Genomic DNA, 18,647 nt, shown 5'->3' with positions numbered 1-18,647 from the left:
GCCCGTCCATCTCTGCATACTGCACCATATCAGAAGTCTGCCGTTTGCGGGAAGAGCATGAGGTGTGAAGGGAAGGATGGCAAGTAAAAGCGGGAAAATAAGCGGCGAGGATAGGTGGGTGACACTCAAACAGGAGAAGACAGAAACCGGGCCCATGGGATCCCTTCGTCGCGCGCACGTGTCATCAGAACATGAAGAGGTGGTGATAATAAAACTACAGGTGTGGTAAAAAGAACATGGAGAGGAATAAAACAACCTGCGACGAAGGGAATCATACCACCGAGAAGAACGCCCGCCAAATGCTAATGAGAACAACAGAAAGTGAACAAACCGTCGACAAAACCTCGACAAAATTAAACATAATGCAGGGAGTGATCAGCGCCGGGTCACGCATCACGTCTCTGAAGGTGCAGTCGGTGCAGTTGGGGCGGGATTCGCTACTTGAGCATTTCCCGCTTGCTCGGCCTGCAACCGGCGCTGCTGGGCTGCCTGTGCCTGCGCCTGCGCATGAGCTTGGGCAGCCACTGCGGCTTGTTCGCGCGCCTTGGCCATGGTGATGGCACGATGTTGCATGATCTGGATGCTATACGCATCTGTCGAATAGCAAGGCTCCTCGTCAGAGTCCTCCTGATCATACTTGTATCGATCTGCCTTCAATGGGTCAAGATCGGCTCTACATCGCGCCACGAGATTCCGTCGATCAATGAAGAGACGACCACCACGACCAACGCGGCGTCTGAACGACGGCATTCGATGAGACCCATCGTGCAATTCCAAGGCCCGTGAAGCGAGTCTTTCTTTGGAGAAGAGTGGGCTTGTCACATCTAATGACGAGTCTACCGCATCGCCCGATGATTCTGACGAGGGTGGTGTGGGTAATTGCGCAGTGAGCGCAGGACGGAATGCTGTTGCATCGAAGGTCCTGTCGGGAGATGGAGAAAGAGGCGCCCGAGTGTGATCCACGAAGCCTTCGTTCCATTTGATATGCTTGGCAATGTTTGCCTTGATATCGCGAAGAATCTCGTTCTCCTTCTCGGCCTGGACGTCTTCCAGGAGCTGCAAATCCTCTGCGCCTTGCACACCAGGTTTTGATGGCAAGCGTAGTTGAGGGGGGTGGCTGCCGAGGAGGCATCTCGACCGCCTTCTTCTTGGGCTGAAGCAACTTGTCAGCATGGGTTGTCACAACACGGACGGAGCATTCGCAAAATCTTACCTTTTGGTTGATGAGGTCCTCATCATCGTCCTTGATGTTGAGTTTACGCTTCATCTCCTTGACCTCATTGCGCTGCATGAAGAGGGTGCGCTCCATGAGAAGCATCTCTCTGCGTGCGACTTCACGCTGTCGCACAAGTGCGACCAATTGACGAGCATCTTCCAACTCTTTACGAAGGCGACGCAGCTTCTCGGCGCTTTGCGCATCGCGTCCACGGGTCTTGCGAATTTGGCGCACCTCGCGACGACGGAAGCAGACGAATGGATCACTATCGTCCGTTTCTTGGCCGGTTTCGAACTTTCAAAAGTCGAGTCAGCACAGAACCTGCGGGTGCGGAAACAATGCAATGCGCCGAGGAAGGAATTTTTCAAGATGGAAGGCACTGCTTACCTTCAATGATGGTTCCAAGGATCGATTTTCCGTCGCTATGCGACGGGCCTTCCAGTGCTCGAAGACATCCTTGGCAAAACGTTTTACACAATGTTCTACGGCTGCGTCCATTGACTCCGCCATGTCGGCAAAGGAGAGGACGGGGGGACTATCCACCGCGGCAAATGGCTGCTTTGCCTGCGCAGTTTCCTCAAAGAAGTTCATTGTGGCTTCAAAGTCATCCTCTGAGCACTGGCTGGAGGCATCACGTTTGGAGTTGTAATTCTTGAGCCAGACATCATCCTCATCGTTCATGTTGTACGGACATCCGCAACAATCCTCCACCGTGGAGGAGAAGCGGATGTACGTCGCCGGTTGCGAGAAAACCGGGGGATACAATTTGGCATATTGAATATCGCTGAGGATGACTTCTCGAGTGGGAATGTGTGCGTCCTTATCTTTACCTTGGGCGGCAGCATTGATGGCAACTTGCAGGTGAAACTCCTGTGGGCGGCGCGTCTCGTGGTTAGCATCGTGAAAATTTCGTGTCCATTTGACGATACAGTCACGTGATCACATGCATGTGGATGGGGCTAAAAATAATGTGGCTCGTTACTCACCGATTCTTCGGCCTTTTCAACGCCGGTTTCGATCTGTTGTAAAGCAGATTGTATCTCATCCTCTATGATATCGATCTCGTGTTCGCGGACGATAGGGATGGATGCCTTCGAGGTGAGTTTCTTCGGGCGCGTCCGGCCCAAGCCCCCGTACCGAGTCATAGCGACGGGACGCGCAAACAGGCAACGACCATGGGCGGGGGGTGGGTGAAATGGGGATCACTCGATAGGTCTGGTCATGCGCTTTCTCGTAGTCGTATTTTTATGATGGAAATTGATGGTTGAGGGGGTGGTATCAACGACGTAAGATCAGGCGTTTTTGGGCCAGCTGATGGGTTGACGTTGTAATGTCACCCAGCGACGGCCTGTTTTGCCCGCGCGCACGGCCTCAGGGGCTCGCTTGCCTGTCTCAATCGGGTTAGTGCGGGGCTGGGCATTATCAGAATCATGTTGATGCCTGACTAGGGTGATATTTGTGCCATAAACAACAGGCATACAATATCATCTCGGGCCCCTGACTGTATGCCTCAGGCTTGAAACTTGGAGCTCCATCTCCGCTCTCCGGCGCGCTCACACCTTCCATTTCTGGATCTGTTTGAGGTCGTCACTCTGCTTTCCTCCTCGTAAGGTACCCCAAATCTTATTTCTGCATCCATCGAGTGAACCACCTCACTTCATTATCTTCCCCGCTTATCTGATCCTCACTGGAGTCTTTTTCATCATTCTGAGCGCTTTGCTGTTTTCCACTTCTGGAGTTCTCCCACACCTATGCTCCGCTCCACCCGCTTAAAATAGACTCGCCTCCCTGAGCTCAATTTAAGATTCCCCTTTCGCACTCGCCTCTTTATCTTCCCCCACTTCAGATCTCCCCCTCTCCAACTCTTATTTTCGTCACTCAAAAATGGATCAACCCGCACAACCCAACACAGCGGCGATGCACAGCGTGCAGCGCCGCCGAGGCTCTGTTGGCACGACTCAGCTTTTTGACAACATTGTATCCACATCCAACTGTACGTCTCCGATCGCAGTGGCACGCCGATACGCCAGTGCGCAGCCCTATGTTTTGGTGCTAACGCCTTGGCACAGTCGACCGTGATGAAGTGGACCGCTTGCGCAAACGCTTTATGAAGCTCGACAAGGTAGGTACATTGTTGATTTGTGAGCAGGATATGAAAGGGACAGAGACGGCTTCTGCTTTGTTTGGTACGCAAAGCTGAGACTCTGGGTTCTACACAGGATGCGTCAGGCACAATTGATCGCGAAGAGTTCCTTTCCCTTCCGCAGATCTCATCGAATCCTTTAGCCACCAGGTTCGTTCTATTCAGGTCGACCACTCGACTGCAGTCCCCGCTCACTGGGGGCATATGAGATCGTGAATGACCAGTCTGTTAATATTGCGATGTTTGCGTGCACAGAATGATTGCTATTTTCGACGAGGATGGTGGCGGTGACGTCGATTTCCAAGAATTTGTCACTGGGCTTTCGGCTTTCAGCGCCCGGGGCAACAAAGAGGAAAAGCTGCGCTTTGCGTTCCGGGTCTACGATATCGATCGCGACGGATACATTTCCAACGGCGAGCTCTTCATTGTCTTGAAGATGATGGTCGGCAACAACTTGAAGGATATCCAGCTACAACAGATCGTGGACAAGACGATCATGGAAGCCGACAAGGATGGTGACGGCAAGATCAGCTTCGAGGAGTTTACGCAGATGGTGGAGAGCACGGACGTGAATCTGAGCATGACCCTGAGTACGTATCCATCATGGCTGGCACACTCTCTTCACGAATCCCTGGGGGTTTTTTTTCATGGCGGGCTGAATGCTAACATTCTACGATAGACTCAATATAACTTCGCTTGGGCGCATTGGCGCTGAAAGGCTCGGTTCGCATCTTCCGTGGTGCCTTGTTTGACCCATATTGTTTTCTCCTTTGCCTATCACGTTTCAATCGCACCCGGATGCTACACCCGCGAATATTCGCCAACCTCGGGCTGCTTGATGATATGACCCTCGATGATATATGATGCCTGCTTATGTAATTCTTTTGCGGTTATCGTTCAATTTTACTGGAAGTCGGTGAAAGCGCCTCTTACGATGCATGACTAGGTGCATCTCGCGGAACCACTGACTGAAGATTGATTCTCTCACAGACTATCGGATCGGGCAGTAGTTAAAAGCTTGTGGCATGAGGTCATTTGAGTACTCTGTGGAGACCCGTAATAACCTTGTTCTACCGAGGACACAATCAGGCCTTGCCGGGTCATCATGCTGATAGCTCTCACTGTATATCTCATGACAGCTGTTATGGACGTTTGTTGATACAACCTTAGTCACAATCAAGGAAGACCCCTAACGTAGCCCGGCTCGGAAGAGCACGCCAGAATCATTCCATGAGCTGTCATCTTCTCTCGGGGAGATAGACAACAAAGCCGAATTGACCTGACTCGAGTTCATGGAAATAGCATCTGTGCTTCACGGTCAATCCTCGGCACGCTCTAACCGTCCAACGACCGTCGCCGACCCTGAAACCTCCCCTTTGCTTCGGGCTAACCTCTCGCCGGCCGAGCAGCCAAATATGCATAAAAAGGGTTCGAGGCTTCTCTGTGGCACCCGCGGTGTCAGATCGGAAGGGCGGACATGCTGTGTGAGTCTAATTTGCAAGGTTGGAGTCATATCAGTGAGTTGAGCTTTGCGTGGCTTGACGTTGGACGAAAACTTAAGAGTTCTGACTGGACGGGAGTGGTCACTGCCAGTGGTAATAGTGAAAGATACAGGCAGTGGGCCAAATTTGTATCTGGGTGGTCTTGATGGAACACGTTGATTTATTGATGTCGCTGTAAATTGGGAAATGAAAACTTATTGCTGAGCTTTTTGAGGCTACCTGTATCAAATTTTGCCCGTTGAGATTAAGCTTACTCGACCCTCATTCCTTTCGAGACTCACAGACACCTGAGTAGAATGCTATATGTACTTCGTTTGCCGGTTGATAGAACTGGCCGTGGGGCCTTCTAATGCTATGAAGTCACAATTTGCATACTTGTCCAATGTAGATAGATGGTCTTTTCCCCGCACTCCACTATTCGCGAATGATCGGTGTCATCCTCCATAACAAGGTTAATCTAACTATAATAAAGGGATGAGCTCAAGATGGCTAAAACCTGTCCACGAGCCCTGCAATTTGATATATACAACTCCAAAAAACCCATCAGTTGAAGCTGTCAAAATTAAAACTGGAAGGGGTCGAAGTTTGAGTGTGCTGTGGGGAGGACATCAGCTTGCGACATATCTATATGACGAGTGAGTCATTGACGAGCGTAGGGGCCCTACCTGGGTTGGCAGGATTTCGAATGTAATTAGGGTAGTATCGCAAGGATAAATCACAATATATTTTGATGAAAATTGGAAGAAAACATGGCAAGTTTGGTAGTAAGGGCAAAGGTAGAAGCTGTGTCTATGGAAGCAAGTGTTTCAAAGTTTGCTGACAGCCCTGCATTGCCATGCCATGTAGTGATACCCTTGTGCATTGAACAGGCCGAAGTTTACCACCAGATAGCGATTCATCATGAGAAGAGTCTGTAGTCTTATGGTTGACCACAACATGAACTGCACGTAGAACATTATAGATCCTAGGTACGAGACCTTTGCTCAGTGACACGAAGCTCCTGGGTGGAATCAGCTTCAAAATGTTCCAGGAAAATGTGAATATGATGGCTTACAATCGAGACATCTCAACATTGGAAACAAACTGGAATTCTCTCGCATTTCCTGGTCTAAAAGAGTAGCGTGAGATTTGCGGGATATCGCGCATGTGCAGACAATTTCTTCGACCTTCCTTTCTCCGATTCTCCGACTGACTCTCACTTGCATGGTGCAACTCGTTGTCCAAGTTCCATTCGTCGTCGCTTCACAGGTTCTCGGGCTGCAGTTGAAACCTATATATCCTACGTATACCGCTGTGCATGACACATGCCACACATGGGCCTGTTGTCGGGGTCGGTCGTGCAGATTGCCTTTTACTTTTGTCAGTTGGATCCGACAGCGATTCTTAGAGTAGGTATCAAAGTGAAGGCAGAAATGGAACGATGGACTGAGAGGGGTTGATAGCGTTTATCAGTCTGCTTGGTTTGATGAGCGATGCGAACTACTATAGACGTGAGTGAGGTAGGGTAAAACGTGGCAGCAGTAGCAGTGAGCTGAATTCAACATCAACATCGCAGAGACATACTAGTAGAGGTTTCAATTTTTGGCTATTGATGAGTCAGTGTCTAAGTTCAAGTGGAGAGAAGGGGCATTCACTTTTACTGATCGCTCACGTCCTTTTTCTTTCTACATTGTCAAAGACGAAACCCGAGTTCGTATCCCGGGTGTAACCGTGTTTGACGAAGCTGAGATGGTTCAATGCTGTGACACAAGACAACAGCCGTGCAAGACTCGTTTCATGTGAATATGCAATTCACTTGTCTCACCCACGGGTGAACCCAACGTAGGTCATGAGTCGGTCGTCACAGCCGCATTGCAAGGTAGGTTGTCAGCTCCCTGACGCGTATTGTCCTCGGAGCCAGGAGGGATGAGCGCAAGTCAGAGACAATCCCATCATTAGAATATAGCGTTTGGGCAACGAGTTCTGTACCATGTGGCCAATTCAGGCTGATACATCCATCCATCGTGGTTACTCGGCGCCGTGCTGAGGTGATCCTCCTCTCGCCCTTGAATGATTTGAAACTACAGGCCAACCCGAGAGTCGCCACCTGCCTCACTTTGAGATTGCATGTCTCAGATGTCACAGGGGGGGGGGGGGGGGGGGGGGGGATGTTAATTGTCCGCGTGGTCAATGGAACTCAAACAGGCGCAAATGCAATGATCGGACTTGGTGGTGGTGGTGGTGGTAGTAGTAGTAGTAGTAGTAGTAGTAGTAGTAGTCGTAGTAGTAGTCGTAGTAGTAGTAGTAGTAGTAGTAGTAGTAGTAGTAGTAGTAGTAGTAGTAGTAGTAGTAGTAGTAGTCGTAGTAGTCGTAGTAGTAGTAGTAGTAGTAGTAGTGCTGGGTCTGTCGGCGATATGATCGCTACCCAATAAAAGCATACGGAGTATACCTGGTGTCCAGCGTTTGCCCTACTTGTCTTGCAATTGTGGCTGAAATTCTCATCAACTTGTGGGATAGACAGCTATCTATTTGAACACCGACCTATCCAGCGTGTTGTAAAATCTAGTACTGTAGGTCCTTCCATCCACACAGCCCCCGCTCAAGTCTGCAAAATACTCTGCATCGAAACTTCTACTGTAGATCCATCATGGATTCTCCGATCAAGCGGCCTGGAGAGACTGTTTAGTGTTTCCTATTCACCGGGACCGGGTCCAAAACTCCCCGTCTGATCGCCCGAAGCCCCGAATGAACACATCCAATTTCTTTCAGATCAAATCCAATCTCGGCAGCGCCCCATGCCAACCACACCACCGGATCAGATGAGAGCCAATCGTGGCCCGATCAATCGAAAATGACAGCTTCCATCCCATGGGGCTGTCATGCGAAAGCTTTCCTCGTGAGAGGTAGTTAACCTAACTTGTCAAGTGATCGTCGCCGTCTGTATTAGTCTGTAGTTAGTCACTTGGTGTGTAGTAGTAGTAGTTAACTAATGTAACGACTACTTTAGTTTAGTACAGTACTTCACTACTGACTACTCTGTCCTCAGGTACTGTCCTTTCTTCTGCGCCCGAGGGGCACAACTAGTCAGTACCTTTGAACTGGATTGCTTGGCTGCTGATAGATCGATGATCCATTTCCGCAACTCCGTAATTCAACAGACTCACCAATTCTCGCGTCGATCGGGACATTGGAGTGCAAGCTGTCTCGTCTGATCACCCTTTCTCTCCAATTCACTTGCCGCAGATCGGCTTCACCTTTCCTCTGAGCTCGAGCTTGAAGAAAGCGGCTCGACCAGAAAGGGGTTCCCGCCAAAGACGCGCCCAGCAAGCAGCTGGCCGAGTAACCGAGTGGGCAGCATGGTGTCTGAGACAGTTTGTGGGACGCAGTCTTCCAGATGCATGAAGAAGAGCCTTGCCTCGAGGGGAGAAACGCGAGCCGGTCGGTCCTCTTATCCCTGGGGTTTGCCGGGGGACCGAATGACCCTGACAAATCAGTCGGATGAACACTGCACTGTGTAGACGGTAGACTACGAAACGGAAAATCCAAATCAAAGCCAAAGGGTGCTAGCTTTTGTCGAGGGTTTGCGTAAGAAGTCATTGGGACGCTGGAGTCAATACGAATGTGAAAAAAAGAAGGAGAAAAAAAGAAGGAAAAAAAGAAGGAAAAAAAGAAGGAAAAAAAGAAGGAAAAAAAGAAGGAAAAAAAGAAGGAAAAAAAGAAGGAAAAAAAGAAGGAAAAAAAGAAGGAAAAAAAAAGAAAGGCTGACGGCGACGGCGACCACCAGATGCGAGCCTCACGCAAGTGAAGATCCCATTGATGCAGCACACTCTTCGGCCGATCGCCGCCCCCCTTCCCTGGACTTGACGTGCAGTTTTCCATCCAGGGAGAAGGTCTTGATTGCGTGTTTCCATTGTCCTTGGCATGCATCTGCTTGCCAGTGCCGATCCCACGCCAGCCCGAGTAAGGAGATCTTGCTGCCCTGCCGAGGCTGGTGTTGTGACGGGACGGGCAAAGGGGGAATACAGTCGAGACTCGGAACATCGACCGTAGAGTGATAGGACTCACAGTCCAAGTGTACGGAGAGACTCTCTTCTTGACACAGATCACCCCAGGTCCACATTTGAAGAAAGCCACGACCGAAAGGTTGTCATTCACCTGGCCGGCCTCATCTGCCGAGTCAATTGGAGGCATGCCAGGGCCCGAGTCCAAGCTCTAGGGTTTGCTTTTGCTCCGGGATTCCCGCTTGGTTGCCAGTGAGCGACGAAGGTCCATCTGGCCGTCACTAGCCTGTCTGCCCAAGCGCAGCACACCTCCTTGTCGTGGACAGAAATGTGGGTGAGAGGAACCAGGGGAAGTCCCCCCAAAGAAATTGGGCATTAATGAGGTTGGCTGATCCCCTTTTGTTCCATGATGAACACCGAGCCTCTGGATGGGTCCCGGCAGCATCCTTCGGGCACCGCCACGGCGTCCGTGGATCGTCAGCCCCAGACGTCCAGGTTACACGCGACGCAGAGGATGAGGGCCGGGACGTGAACTTCTGGAGATCCCCCGATCACTCTTCCCGGAAATGGACAATGGATCATCACCACGATCAATCAAGTGCGGATGGTGATACCGTGGATCGCTTGCAGCTCTGGGGTCGACGGTAGACAGAAGAGTCAGTTGACAAAACACCCTTGCTGCCATAGCTGAATCGCTGATGCGAGCTGAGACTCTGGCTCTTCAACCTGAACGTGCGCCTGAGCCGACGCTGGCAGAAACAGCCATTCTTCACCCAAACAATCGGGTTCTTGTTTTTCATCTGCCCGCCGCGGGTATTTGGAATACTGTGCATGACAATTGTTACCTTCATGCCGTAGTTGGGACTGTCGCCTGTGAAAGGCGTGACCTACCAAGTCCGTGAGTTCTTGACTGCTGAGTATATTGCTCCTGAATTCCTTTTTTTTTTGGGGGGTTTGGTTTTGTCATGGATCAGAAGAGTAGTCGGCCCAGATTGCAGCTGCGGATTTGTTTGACCCTGTTTCCAGGTTGAAGGGTATTTTTCCTTTTTAGTTCCCTGATAGCTCTCGACTCCTGTCATCATACACATGGATCCTCCAGGTGTTGTGGATCCTCTATTCCACTCCATCATCCCTAGCGTCCAACCTTTCGGACTGATTTGACTTTTCTTTTTGGGTTCCTTGTCCCGGGAATCCACCAAGGGAACCACCACACTGGGTTCCCGGGCGATCATCGACGTACGGAGCCTTAATGAGCGGAAAGTCGATTTGATGGTCGATCACCGCGATCCCAGCTTCACGAGCCGACACGCCTAGTGGGCTCTCTGTGCCCTCATCCACTTCACAGCTGCACGCCGCTGAGCTTGACAGTAAAAGTTGGAAGCCCAGTTGACCATTTGGTCATTTGGTTCCCGCACGAATCGACCACCAATTCCTTGTGGAGTACCAATCTTGACTACCTACCGTACGTACTTCTTAGGTTTGGATGGTTCCTTTTCTTTTGGTTTGTTGCCCTCTCCTTTGCCTTCAAGGAGTCTACCCGAGTAGCCGGGCTCCCACGAGCCTGACAAAAGGAAATTACAAAAAAAAGGAAAACGCAAGCCAGAAGGATCGAGATTGTGCTTTTTACGCGGGTCTCTCTCACCTCGTCGGTACGTTTGGATTTGATTGTCCCATTCACGGCCCCGTCCATCCCCCCATGAGCGATGCCGTCCTCGGACCGAATCTCTCACATTCCTTCCTGCTGGCTTCTTGTCCTGCTTTTCCCAAAGCTGCCTTTGCACGGGTTGGTGTCTCATTTCCTCATTCAGGCTAGTTGGTCCCTCATCATCTCGAGTGGATCGATCTGACGCCTTCGGAAGCGTTCCCACTCTCCCCCCAAGCCGCCGCGGAAGGATCCAGACCCTACAACTTCTCTTCACTAGCGTCATATAGTGTGGCCCTAACCTTGGGTGGACGTCCCTCTCATCACGAACACGAGATCTCCAATCAGATTCGTCATATATCTGCGGACCAAAAAGAACCCATTCCGAGGATCCGCCGTCTACCCATCGACCCGCGTGGAGAATGCTTTGATAACTCGGTGACGAATCGCTCGTCTCGACAGAGGAACCTTGTGCGGGTCTTGTATATGTATGTCGGGTCCGCTGGACTTGGAACGACAGACCCGGTTGACTTCTATATCAGCACAGCTCGGCACAGACACCGAGAGGGCTTCGATTGATCCATCAACTGTTTCCACCGCATCAAAACACATCCAGAAACCTTCTGTTGAGATTCTGAGACCAAGGAAGGTTGAAAAAGGCAAATCGACAAACCGTCGATTCAGGCAGGAGAAAAGAACAAGCACTCCCATCGAGGAAATTACCTGTCCTTCTTCAAGCTGGCATCCTACGCAAGTCCGCCGCTGTCCCCAAACCTCTGGGCCGATCTTGATCCACGCAGGCCCGTGTGGGACAGCTTGATGGATGGCGATCGCCGCATCAAGCAGCTGCAGCAGTTGATGGCCCAATCAAACAATGCGCCAGATCGAGGTCGCGGATTGAATCGCTTCGAACAGGCCATGCGCACACGTGGAGATCTCACGGGAATCTCACAGGCGCCAGAGCGCACGACCATGTCTTACGATTATGGCTACACAGGGAATGCCTTTTCCGGGGGCTCATTACAGCCCAGCGACATGCAAGCCTTTGCGTCGGAATATATGCGACCACGTCATGCTCCTTTCATGAATCAACTCTCCCAGCGATCTGTACAAGCTCAATTTGCCCAGCAACAGCAGCAGCAGCAGCAGCAGCAGCAGCAGCATCAAAATCAACATCATCATCACCACCACCACCACCAGCAAGCCCATCAACAACACCAACATCAGCATCAGCATCAGCATCAATCGCAAAATGTCTCCTCACAACTCCATCAAACGAGCCCAAATTCAACTCACCATTTTAATCGACGACGCGCCGCTGCTGAATCCATTCCATTGGTTCCATACGATTCAGCCATGCTGTACAGCTTCAGCCACCAACAAAGTTCAACTCACGGATCCTTTGACGAGGTTCCACAGTTCTCGACACGGCAGTCGACAAGGATGGACGCCCTATCACATCAGATCGCCATCCCACAGTACTTTTCAGACGAGAGCGCTGGAACCGGGATTCCAGGCCTTTCCCCATACCTGAATGCTATTTCATATAATGAACCCGATTCCATGGCGCGATCCAGTGCCGGGCAATCCTTCCCAACTGTTTTGGCCGAATATACGCCGATGGAAGGTGAACCTTCGACGCACTCGGACCCGCAGCCTGTTCAATCGTCAACACTGGAGCAGTCGCAAGCGCAGATTGATCCCCATGCGAAATCGTCAGATGATCAGTTCGAGCATCCGGAGTATCAACGAGCTTTGTGCAGTACTTTGGATCAGATACGTGCTGGAAGTTTAGTGCATGCGAGTCGATCAATACTGGAGATTTCCGAATGGCTTGTTACGAATGCACTGGATCTTGGTAAGTCTAAATGTTTCTCCAGGGCCTTGCATGGCGTTCCTTTTCATGCATTCTTCCCTCGTTCCCGCCTCTGGTGATCTTTGGTCTTTCCACATTTACTCCGGAACCATCAAAGCGGGGAGGTTCCAAAGCATTGGACAAGCACCCAGCACCATCCACAGAAAATAAAAAGTCTAATCTCGTTCTTGTGACACGTAGGACTTTTGAGTGACAACCACAAGCAACACTCCCGGCGCCTCCAGTTCTGGAATGACTTCAACATCTGCTGGCTTGCCCTCTGTCAGAAGCAGAAGAATCTTACTCAAGACATCATCACCACCGGTCACCAGCCATCCTCCACGACTCTGCTCAGCCGCGATCGCATGGAAGAGATCGGCAAAGATTTGATTCATTTCTGCGACCAGTTGGAGCAGCACGGACTGGTTGATTATCAGATGGGTATTTGGGAGGAGGAAATTCTTTCCGGTATGTAGGCTGATTTACAGTCCAAGCTTCGCGCCATGCAATTGATGTCCTTAGCAAGCGAGGTTTCCGATCTACGGGTCTGCGTCTTGTTACGGGGCTTTACCGTGGTCGGGACTATGCTAATATTGTACGTCTTGACTCGATAGTCCTCGGCCAGTGTCTCGATTTAATAGTGGATAAGCCTGAGCTGCTCCGCATCCCAGCGACCCCGGAACCTGCTTTGGCAACGCAGCGATCATGAGAACAACCACTTGAAATCCTAGACGCCAAGTGGCTGAGTGTCTCTTCAAATGAGAAAGGCAACCCGTCTCATGATCGTTCCCAAGAACTTACATCTCCTGGTTTATCTCCGCTTCATCCTTCCCGACGGGAACCAAGAAAGCCCAAGTGCCATGGAACTGAATTAATCTTACTCGTCCTGCTTGACACGCTCAGATCAGCTGCCGATAGGTTTACATCCACCACCGGGCACTATCGGGGATCTCACTAGTACTCGATCAAGTATCTCCAAAATCCTCATACCTCACTTGCGAGGGAAACTCATAGGCCCCAAAAAACCATACAGCCATGACAAACCCAGCGCAATGGGATGGATCCATGCGGGGGGGGGGGGGGGGGGGCGCACCCGAGATGTCGGAACACGCGGGAATCCTCCCGAGAGCAAAAACATGACAGAGAAGATCATCACAAGCCACGATGATTTCACATGATTGGAGTGCCAGATCTTCTGAATCTTGCTTCACTTTGATTTTGGACCCCCCGACCCGACGATCGGACTTTTGCAATGACAGCCACGCGAAGAGGCTATTGCTCACTAGCGCGGCGCTAATCGGAGGATTCGTGATAGGCGATCTCCCTCGATTACATTGCATGTCGAACGGATCGCAATCGCTAGTTTTGAGAAAGCGACGGGACGGTCGGGAATCGTGGACACCTGGTAGGCTCGTTGCCGATGAGGAGAGTCACACGGGTCATATTACAAGCTCACATGCTGCCATACAGAATATTAAACGTTCTAGTCAAGTGCGCGGTGTTCATTGTTCATTCTACACCTGTTTCGCACACAGTTTATAGTCGGCCGCGATGCAAAAGTACCTATACGAGCGGTCCAAGCGACAAGACCGAGTCTAACTGTACTTCGGAACTTGTGGTCACGGTGGATTAGAACCTGACCACCAGAAGAAGCAATAACATAACAAGTCTCAGAAAACGATGCCAGGAACTATCCTCCCTTGGAACCCCGAGAAATGTTCGAGAGGCCCAGCTTCACAAAAAATCAAGTTACTCGACGTATTCTCGTGCTCATGGGCAGTGTACTTGTAGTCCTGTAGTCGCATCTGAGTTCTTTTGCGCTTTCCTTGTCCCGCCATACCCGCTTCCTCTTGTCTCTACTTACGATCGAGCGTTGTGATCTGTCGGTATTCCACATGCAGTATTACTGTCCCATATCCAGTCTCCAGTCTCCACTCATTGCAAGCCCGTACCCTTCCCCGGCCCGGCTTATTCTCGATGTCGGACCTGCATCTATCGGATTCGGACCTGCATGATCGATCTAAAGCTGAATGTCCAGATTCAGATCCACATACATTGGCACTTTGCCGCGAAAATTGAACGCCACGTCATTGTGCTGTACGTCTATACGACATACATCATTGTGTCTTGCAGACAGAACTGCCACCACACTGGCCAACAGACCAAGGCATGTTTATCGACTATCGCGCCATTTAGATTTTTGGAGGTCTGAAGTCTGAATAGATCTATCTTTGGAGGAGACCGGACTTTTTCGTACACAGAAGATGGTGATAACAGACTAAGTGGCTTGGCATTTTTCTCGTTAGATGATCCATTTGGAGGTTCGCGTGAGCTTTGGATAGCGTGAATCAAGCCAAGCCATACTGAATTTAACTCTTCTTCAAATCTCATGGACCTCTTAGACCTTTCCAGGATCCACCTTGTTACACAGAATCAAGATGGGAAGGACAAGAAACTGCACTTGTCGTCCATAGCTCTACCCGTGCAGGTGAGCCAGTTGTACCACTCAGTTGGAATCCTGCAAACTTGGATGTGTCACTACGTGTGCATCCTCGTCATCGGCTCACTCGGAGGACATCTACCGTGTCGTGCCTAAGGGCTACCTAGCTTACTTGGTATTTAAGTTTCCTACTCTGTCGATTCCCTGGTTTGCCCGTAGCTGACATTTAAGTCTACCGCGTCCACTTCGCCTGAGGAGCAAGCCTCCCGTCTGCACCATCCTCGTGGCATAACAACGCCCTGTGATGTTCTGAAGCAGCATGCGTCTCGTTAATGGAACTAATAACTTCTTTGTCACATCACATCCCCTGGACAGCACTCCAGCCGAGTCAAGGTTCAATCAAAGCTCCATTTGCATTGTACAGGATATAAAACGGGACTGATGGAGCCCAGATAGCCAGGCGGGTAGAAATAATACATGGTCGGGCAGAATGAAAAGAAAAGTCTCGCTTGATAAAAGAAAATGTCTCCCTCCACGCCTGTTAACGCTTGACCCAGGTAGGCATCTTGCGGGCCTTGACATGACCGGGCTTCTTTCTCTCGACACGACGGGCATCCACACTGATGACACCAGCTAGACGGGGAAAAGAGGCAAATGTTAGCTGTGATGGCGGCAGGTTTATAAAGCTTGTAGCAATGAGCGTGGTACATACCCTTTCGCAGCACAGGTTTCAAACCTGGCTCATGCATCATCAAAGCTCGGCCAATGGCCAAGGTGATCGCCTCGGCTTGGCCGGTGATACCTCCGCCTCGCACCGTGACCCACGCGTTGTACTTGTCCAGACGTTGAGTGCATCGAAGTGCCCACAGAGCGCTTTCTCGATCATGTACTCGCTGGAAAACCTCGACGAGTGATTTGCCATTCACAATAACCTCACCCTCGCCCTCAACTAGCTGCACCACAGCCGTCGATTCCTTACGCTTGCCCTTTGCACGAGCACGGCCATTCTCATCAACCGTTCGTGAGATGTGTTCGACCGCGAAGGGATTTCCGGGACGCAGGAACGACTTGAGCGTGGTCTTGACCTCCTCGGGAACCATGTCTGGTTGGATACGGTTCAACCGCTGCAAGATCTTCACCAAGATCTTGTACTTCTTCATGGGGACGGGCTCGCCAACGTAGTCACGGAATTGAGCGAGCTTGAACCAGGCCATCCGGGGAGCCTCACTGGCTGCGACGGTTGGTAGCGAGGCATATTTAGCTTGCAGGTTTTCCAATTCCAAGACGTGGTCGATGAAGCGAGGGCTGCCGGAGAAGTATGAGGGTGATGCAGGAACAATTCGCGCCGGGCGACTGAGGAAATTTCCAAACTCGATTTTGGGCGCTGCTGGGGCCAGCTCGGTCGGTGGCAGTTCGCTCGGGGTCGGTGTTGATGATTGCTGTGCTGCCGCTTCCACTTCGATCGCGTAGGTCCGCCTTTGTTGAGCCAGAGATCGAATTACAGGACGAGCTGGGAGTGTTGATCGAATCTGTAGGGCCTGCAAGGCCTGTGCAAGACCATTGGTCGTCGGTCGGGCCATTTTCAAGGGTTGTGCAGGACTTGTATTAGACCCTTCGTTTTCGACACCGCACGGCATCTCCGACATACTCGCTCGCAAGTCACAGCTGTTTTTCCCGACACGTGACTTGTGCAAGAACTATTCCTCCGGAACCCGACGGGGTGGGATCCGCACAAAATTTCATCTTGCCCCTCTTCACGTTCCGCTCTTCTCTTCCTTTCTCTTCTTCTTTTCCTCATCACACATCCCTTGCTTTCAAAATGTCTTTCGGAAAGCTCTACGGCCAAGCTGTATGTGATTTCTCATCGGGAAACCTGCGATTAATTGCACATTCATGCTGACATTTCTCTTCAGGAGAACCCCCGCACCATTGCGGTGCAGGTCGCTGCTAAGCACAATGACCTCGACCTCGAGCTGGTCAACACTGTGCCCCGTTCCGAGGCCACCACCTCTGCTGAGTACCTGAAGCTCCAGCCCCTCGGCAAGATCCCTGCCTTCCAGGGTGCCAACGGCTTCAACCTCTCCGAGGTCATTGCCATTGCCATCTACGGTACGTTTTTGCAACCTGTCCTCTGTTGCCCCTGACTCTTCTTGCCCTCATATGACCGATGTCATTACCACGGGCTACCCCCGTTCGTTTTCATGATGAGTTATCATTTAGTTATCCCTGTCAGAAACTATAACTATAATGTTGAGATTAAACACACTCTGAAAAAAACACCATCACGCACCATTGGGGGAGAAACCAGTACCCCGCCATTTGAGCATTGGGAAAAATTTCTTCACACCATGGGAGAGGGACAGGGCCTCTGTGACAGACCTTGGTGATGTGTCCTTGTTGTCACGAACCCAAGCTGCCTTGGATGGTCCTGTTCCTCTCGGAGCACATCGCCCTGCAGTCAAGACACCTATTGCATTGCATCATTATCACCATCTTCGGATTCACATCAAAGTATTTTGGTTGACGATGTCGGCTAATTCTATTTGCAATACAGTCACCTCCCAGAACGAGAAGACCACCCTTCTCGGCAAGACCAAGCAAGACTATGCTTCCATCGTCAGCTGGATGTCCTTCGCCAACAGCGAGCTGCTTACCTCTTTCGGTGCCTGGTACCGCCCCCTCCTCGGCCTCGACGCCTACAACAAGAAGACCGTCGATGAGGTCTCCAAGGTTGCCCTGAAGGCCATCGCCGTTCTTGAGAAGCACCTCACCGCCAACACCTACCTGGTCGGCGAGCGTATCACCCTGGCTGATATCTTCTCTGCCTCCCTCCTTCTCCGCGCCTTCGCGAACGTCTTGGACAAGAAATTCCGCTCCGAGAACCCTGCTGTCACTCGCTGGTTCAACACCATTGTTGCCCAGCCCGCCTTCAAGGCCGTTGTCCCTTCCCCCGTCCTCGCCGAGGAGATCGTCAAGTACACTGCCCCCAAGAAGGAGGAGAAGCCCAAGGCTGCCCCCGCCGCTGCCGCCGCCGCTGCTCCCGCTGCTGAGGAGGCCCCCGCTGCCCCCAAGGCCAAGCACCCTCTTGAGGCCCTTGGCAAGCCCACCCTCATCCTCGATGAGTGGAAGCGTCAGTACTCCAACGAGGACACCCGCTCCGTCGCCATGCCCTGGTTCTGGGAGCACTACAAGCCCGAGGAGTACTCTCTCTGGAAGGTCGACTACAAGTACAACGACGAGCTCAAGCTCACCTTCATGGCCAACAACCTGATCGGTGGTTTCCACGCCCGTCTTGAGGGCTCCCGCAAGTACCTCTTCGGTTGCCAGGCCGTCTTCGGTGCCAACTACGCCTGTGTCATCAAGGGTGTCTTCATGGTCCGTGGCCAGGAGGCTATGCCCGCCTTCGATGTTGCTCCCGACTGGGAGTCCTACACTTTCGAGAAGCTCGACCCCACCTCCGAGGCTGACCGCAAGTACGTTGAGGACATCTGGGCCTGGGACACCCCCGTCACCGTCGATGGCAAGACCCTCGAGATGGCTGATGGCCACGTCTTCAAATAAGCGTGTGCGCTCCCATATTTAAAAACATGCAACGTTTCTTTTATTTTTTTTCCTCTACCCCTCTTCCCACCCTTGACCCTCTTGAATACCCCACTACCTTGGAGAGCGTTACTTGATATCTTTTTGACAATCTTATCATGCTCATCCATTGTATCTTCCATCTGTTCCTTTTCTCGTCCACTTGAGCCTGGTCGTGGATGCTAAAATTATTCCCCCGCTCCCCATTTCTCTTACCCATCGTCCCTTTTACTCTTACCGATGTGGTACATGTTCACGGTTATGATATGTTGTGATGTGAGACGAGATAG

At 51.3% G+C, this 18,647-nt stretch overlaps 7 protein-coding genes across 7 annotated transcripts; 3 read left to right on the top strand and 4 right to left on the bottom strand.

The window, feature by feature from the left end:
• Nucleotides 1–393: 393 nt before the first annotated feature.
• N7539_003292 (uncharacterized protein) lies at nucleotides 394–2,361 on the bottom strand (the record flags this gene model as incomplete). The annotated part of the gene is made up of 5 exons (XM_056932894.1): nucleotides 394–1,056; nucleotides 1,139–1,153; nucleotides 1,214–1,510; nucleotides 1,604–2,086; nucleotides 2,203–2,361. 5 exons carry the CDS (start codon nucleotides 2,359–2,361, stop codon nucleotides 394–396), a joined length of 1,617 nt encoding a protein of 538 aa, XP_056792853.1.
• A 147-nt stretch (nucleotides 2,362–2,508) lies between these two features.
• N7539_003291 (uncharacterized protein) lies at nucleotides 2,509–2,782 on the bottom strand (the record flags this gene model as incomplete). Its single annotated transcript, XM_056932893.1, has 2 exons — nucleotides 2,509–2,656; nucleotides 2,697–2,782. The coding sequence occupies 2 exons, from the start codon at nucleotides 2,780–2,782 to the stop codon at nucleotides 2,509–2,511; spliced, it is 234 nt and encodes a 77-aa protein (XP_056792852.1).
• Nucleotides 2,783–3,100: 318 nt separating this feature from the next.
• Nucleotides 3,101–4,049, top strand: cnaB (calcineurin regulatory subunit B; the record flags this gene model as incomplete). Its single annotated transcript, XM_056932892.1, has 5 exons — nucleotides 3,101–3,209; nucleotides 3,286–3,338; nucleotides 3,436–3,509; nucleotides 3,615–3,949; nucleotides 4,039–4,049. The coding sequence occupies 5 exons, from the start codon at nucleotides 3,101–3,103 to the stop codon at nucleotides 4,047–4,049; spliced, it is 582 nt and encodes a 193-aa protein (XP_056792851.1).
• A 2,978-nt stretch (nucleotides 4,050–7,027) lies between these two features.
• Nucleotides 7,028–7,342, bottom strand: N7539_003289 (uncharacterized protein; the record flags this gene model as incomplete). Its single annotated transcript, XM_056932891.1, has 2 exons — nucleotides 7,028–7,261; nucleotides 7,313–7,342. The coding sequence occupies 2 exons, from the start codon at nucleotides 7,340–7,342 to the stop codon at nucleotides 7,028–7,030; spliced, it is 264 nt and encodes an 87-aa protein (XP_056792850.1).
• Nucleotides 7,343–11,302: 3,960 nt separating this feature from the next.
• N7539_003288 (uncharacterized protein) lies at nucleotides 11,303–13,047 on the top strand (the record flags this gene model as incomplete). The annotated part of the gene is made up of 3 exons (XM_056932890.1): nucleotides 11,303–12,341; nucleotides 12,540–12,810; nucleotides 12,861–13,047. The coding sequence occupies 3 exons, from the start codon at nucleotides 11,303–11,305 to the stop codon at nucleotides 13,045–13,047; spliced, it is 1,497 nt and encodes a 498-aa protein (XP_056792849.1).
• A 2,272-nt stretch (nucleotides 13,048–15,319) lies between these two features.
• On the bottom strand, nucleotides 15,320–16,358 carry N7539_003287 (mitochondrial 37S ribosomal protein uS9m; the record flags this gene model as incomplete). Its single annotated transcript, XM_056932889.1, has 2 exons — nucleotides 15,320–15,411; nucleotides 15,491–16,358. 2 exons carry the CDS (start codon nucleotides 16,356–16,358, stop codon nucleotides 15,320–15,322), a joined length of 960 nt encoding a protein of 319 aa, XP_056792848.1.
• A 239-nt stretch (nucleotides 16,359–16,597) lies between these two features.
• Nucleotides 16,598–18,339, top strand: N7539_003286 (putative translation elongation factor eEF-1 subunit gamma; the record flags this gene model as incomplete). The annotated part of the gene is made up of 3 exons (XM_056932888.1): nucleotides 16,598–16,627; nucleotides 16,692–16,887; nucleotides 17,333–18,339. 3 exons carry the CDS (start codon nucleotides 16,598–16,600, stop codon nucleotides 18,337–18,339), a joined length of 1,233 nt encoding a protein of 410 aa, XP_056792847.1.
• Nucleotides 18,340–18,647: the final 308 nt, after the last annotated feature.

This window comes from Penicillium diatomitis, assembly GCF_028827545.1.
Source record: "Penicillium diatomitis strain IBT 30728 chromosome Unknown utg000003l_segment0_segment0, whole genome shotgun sequence".
In the NCBI taxonomy this organism is placed as follows: Eukaryota; Fungi; Ascomycota; class Eurotiomycetes; order Eurotiales; family Aspergillaceae; genus Penicillium; species Penicillium diatomitis.
This window is presented reverse-complemented; position numbering and strand designations above follow the sequence as displayed.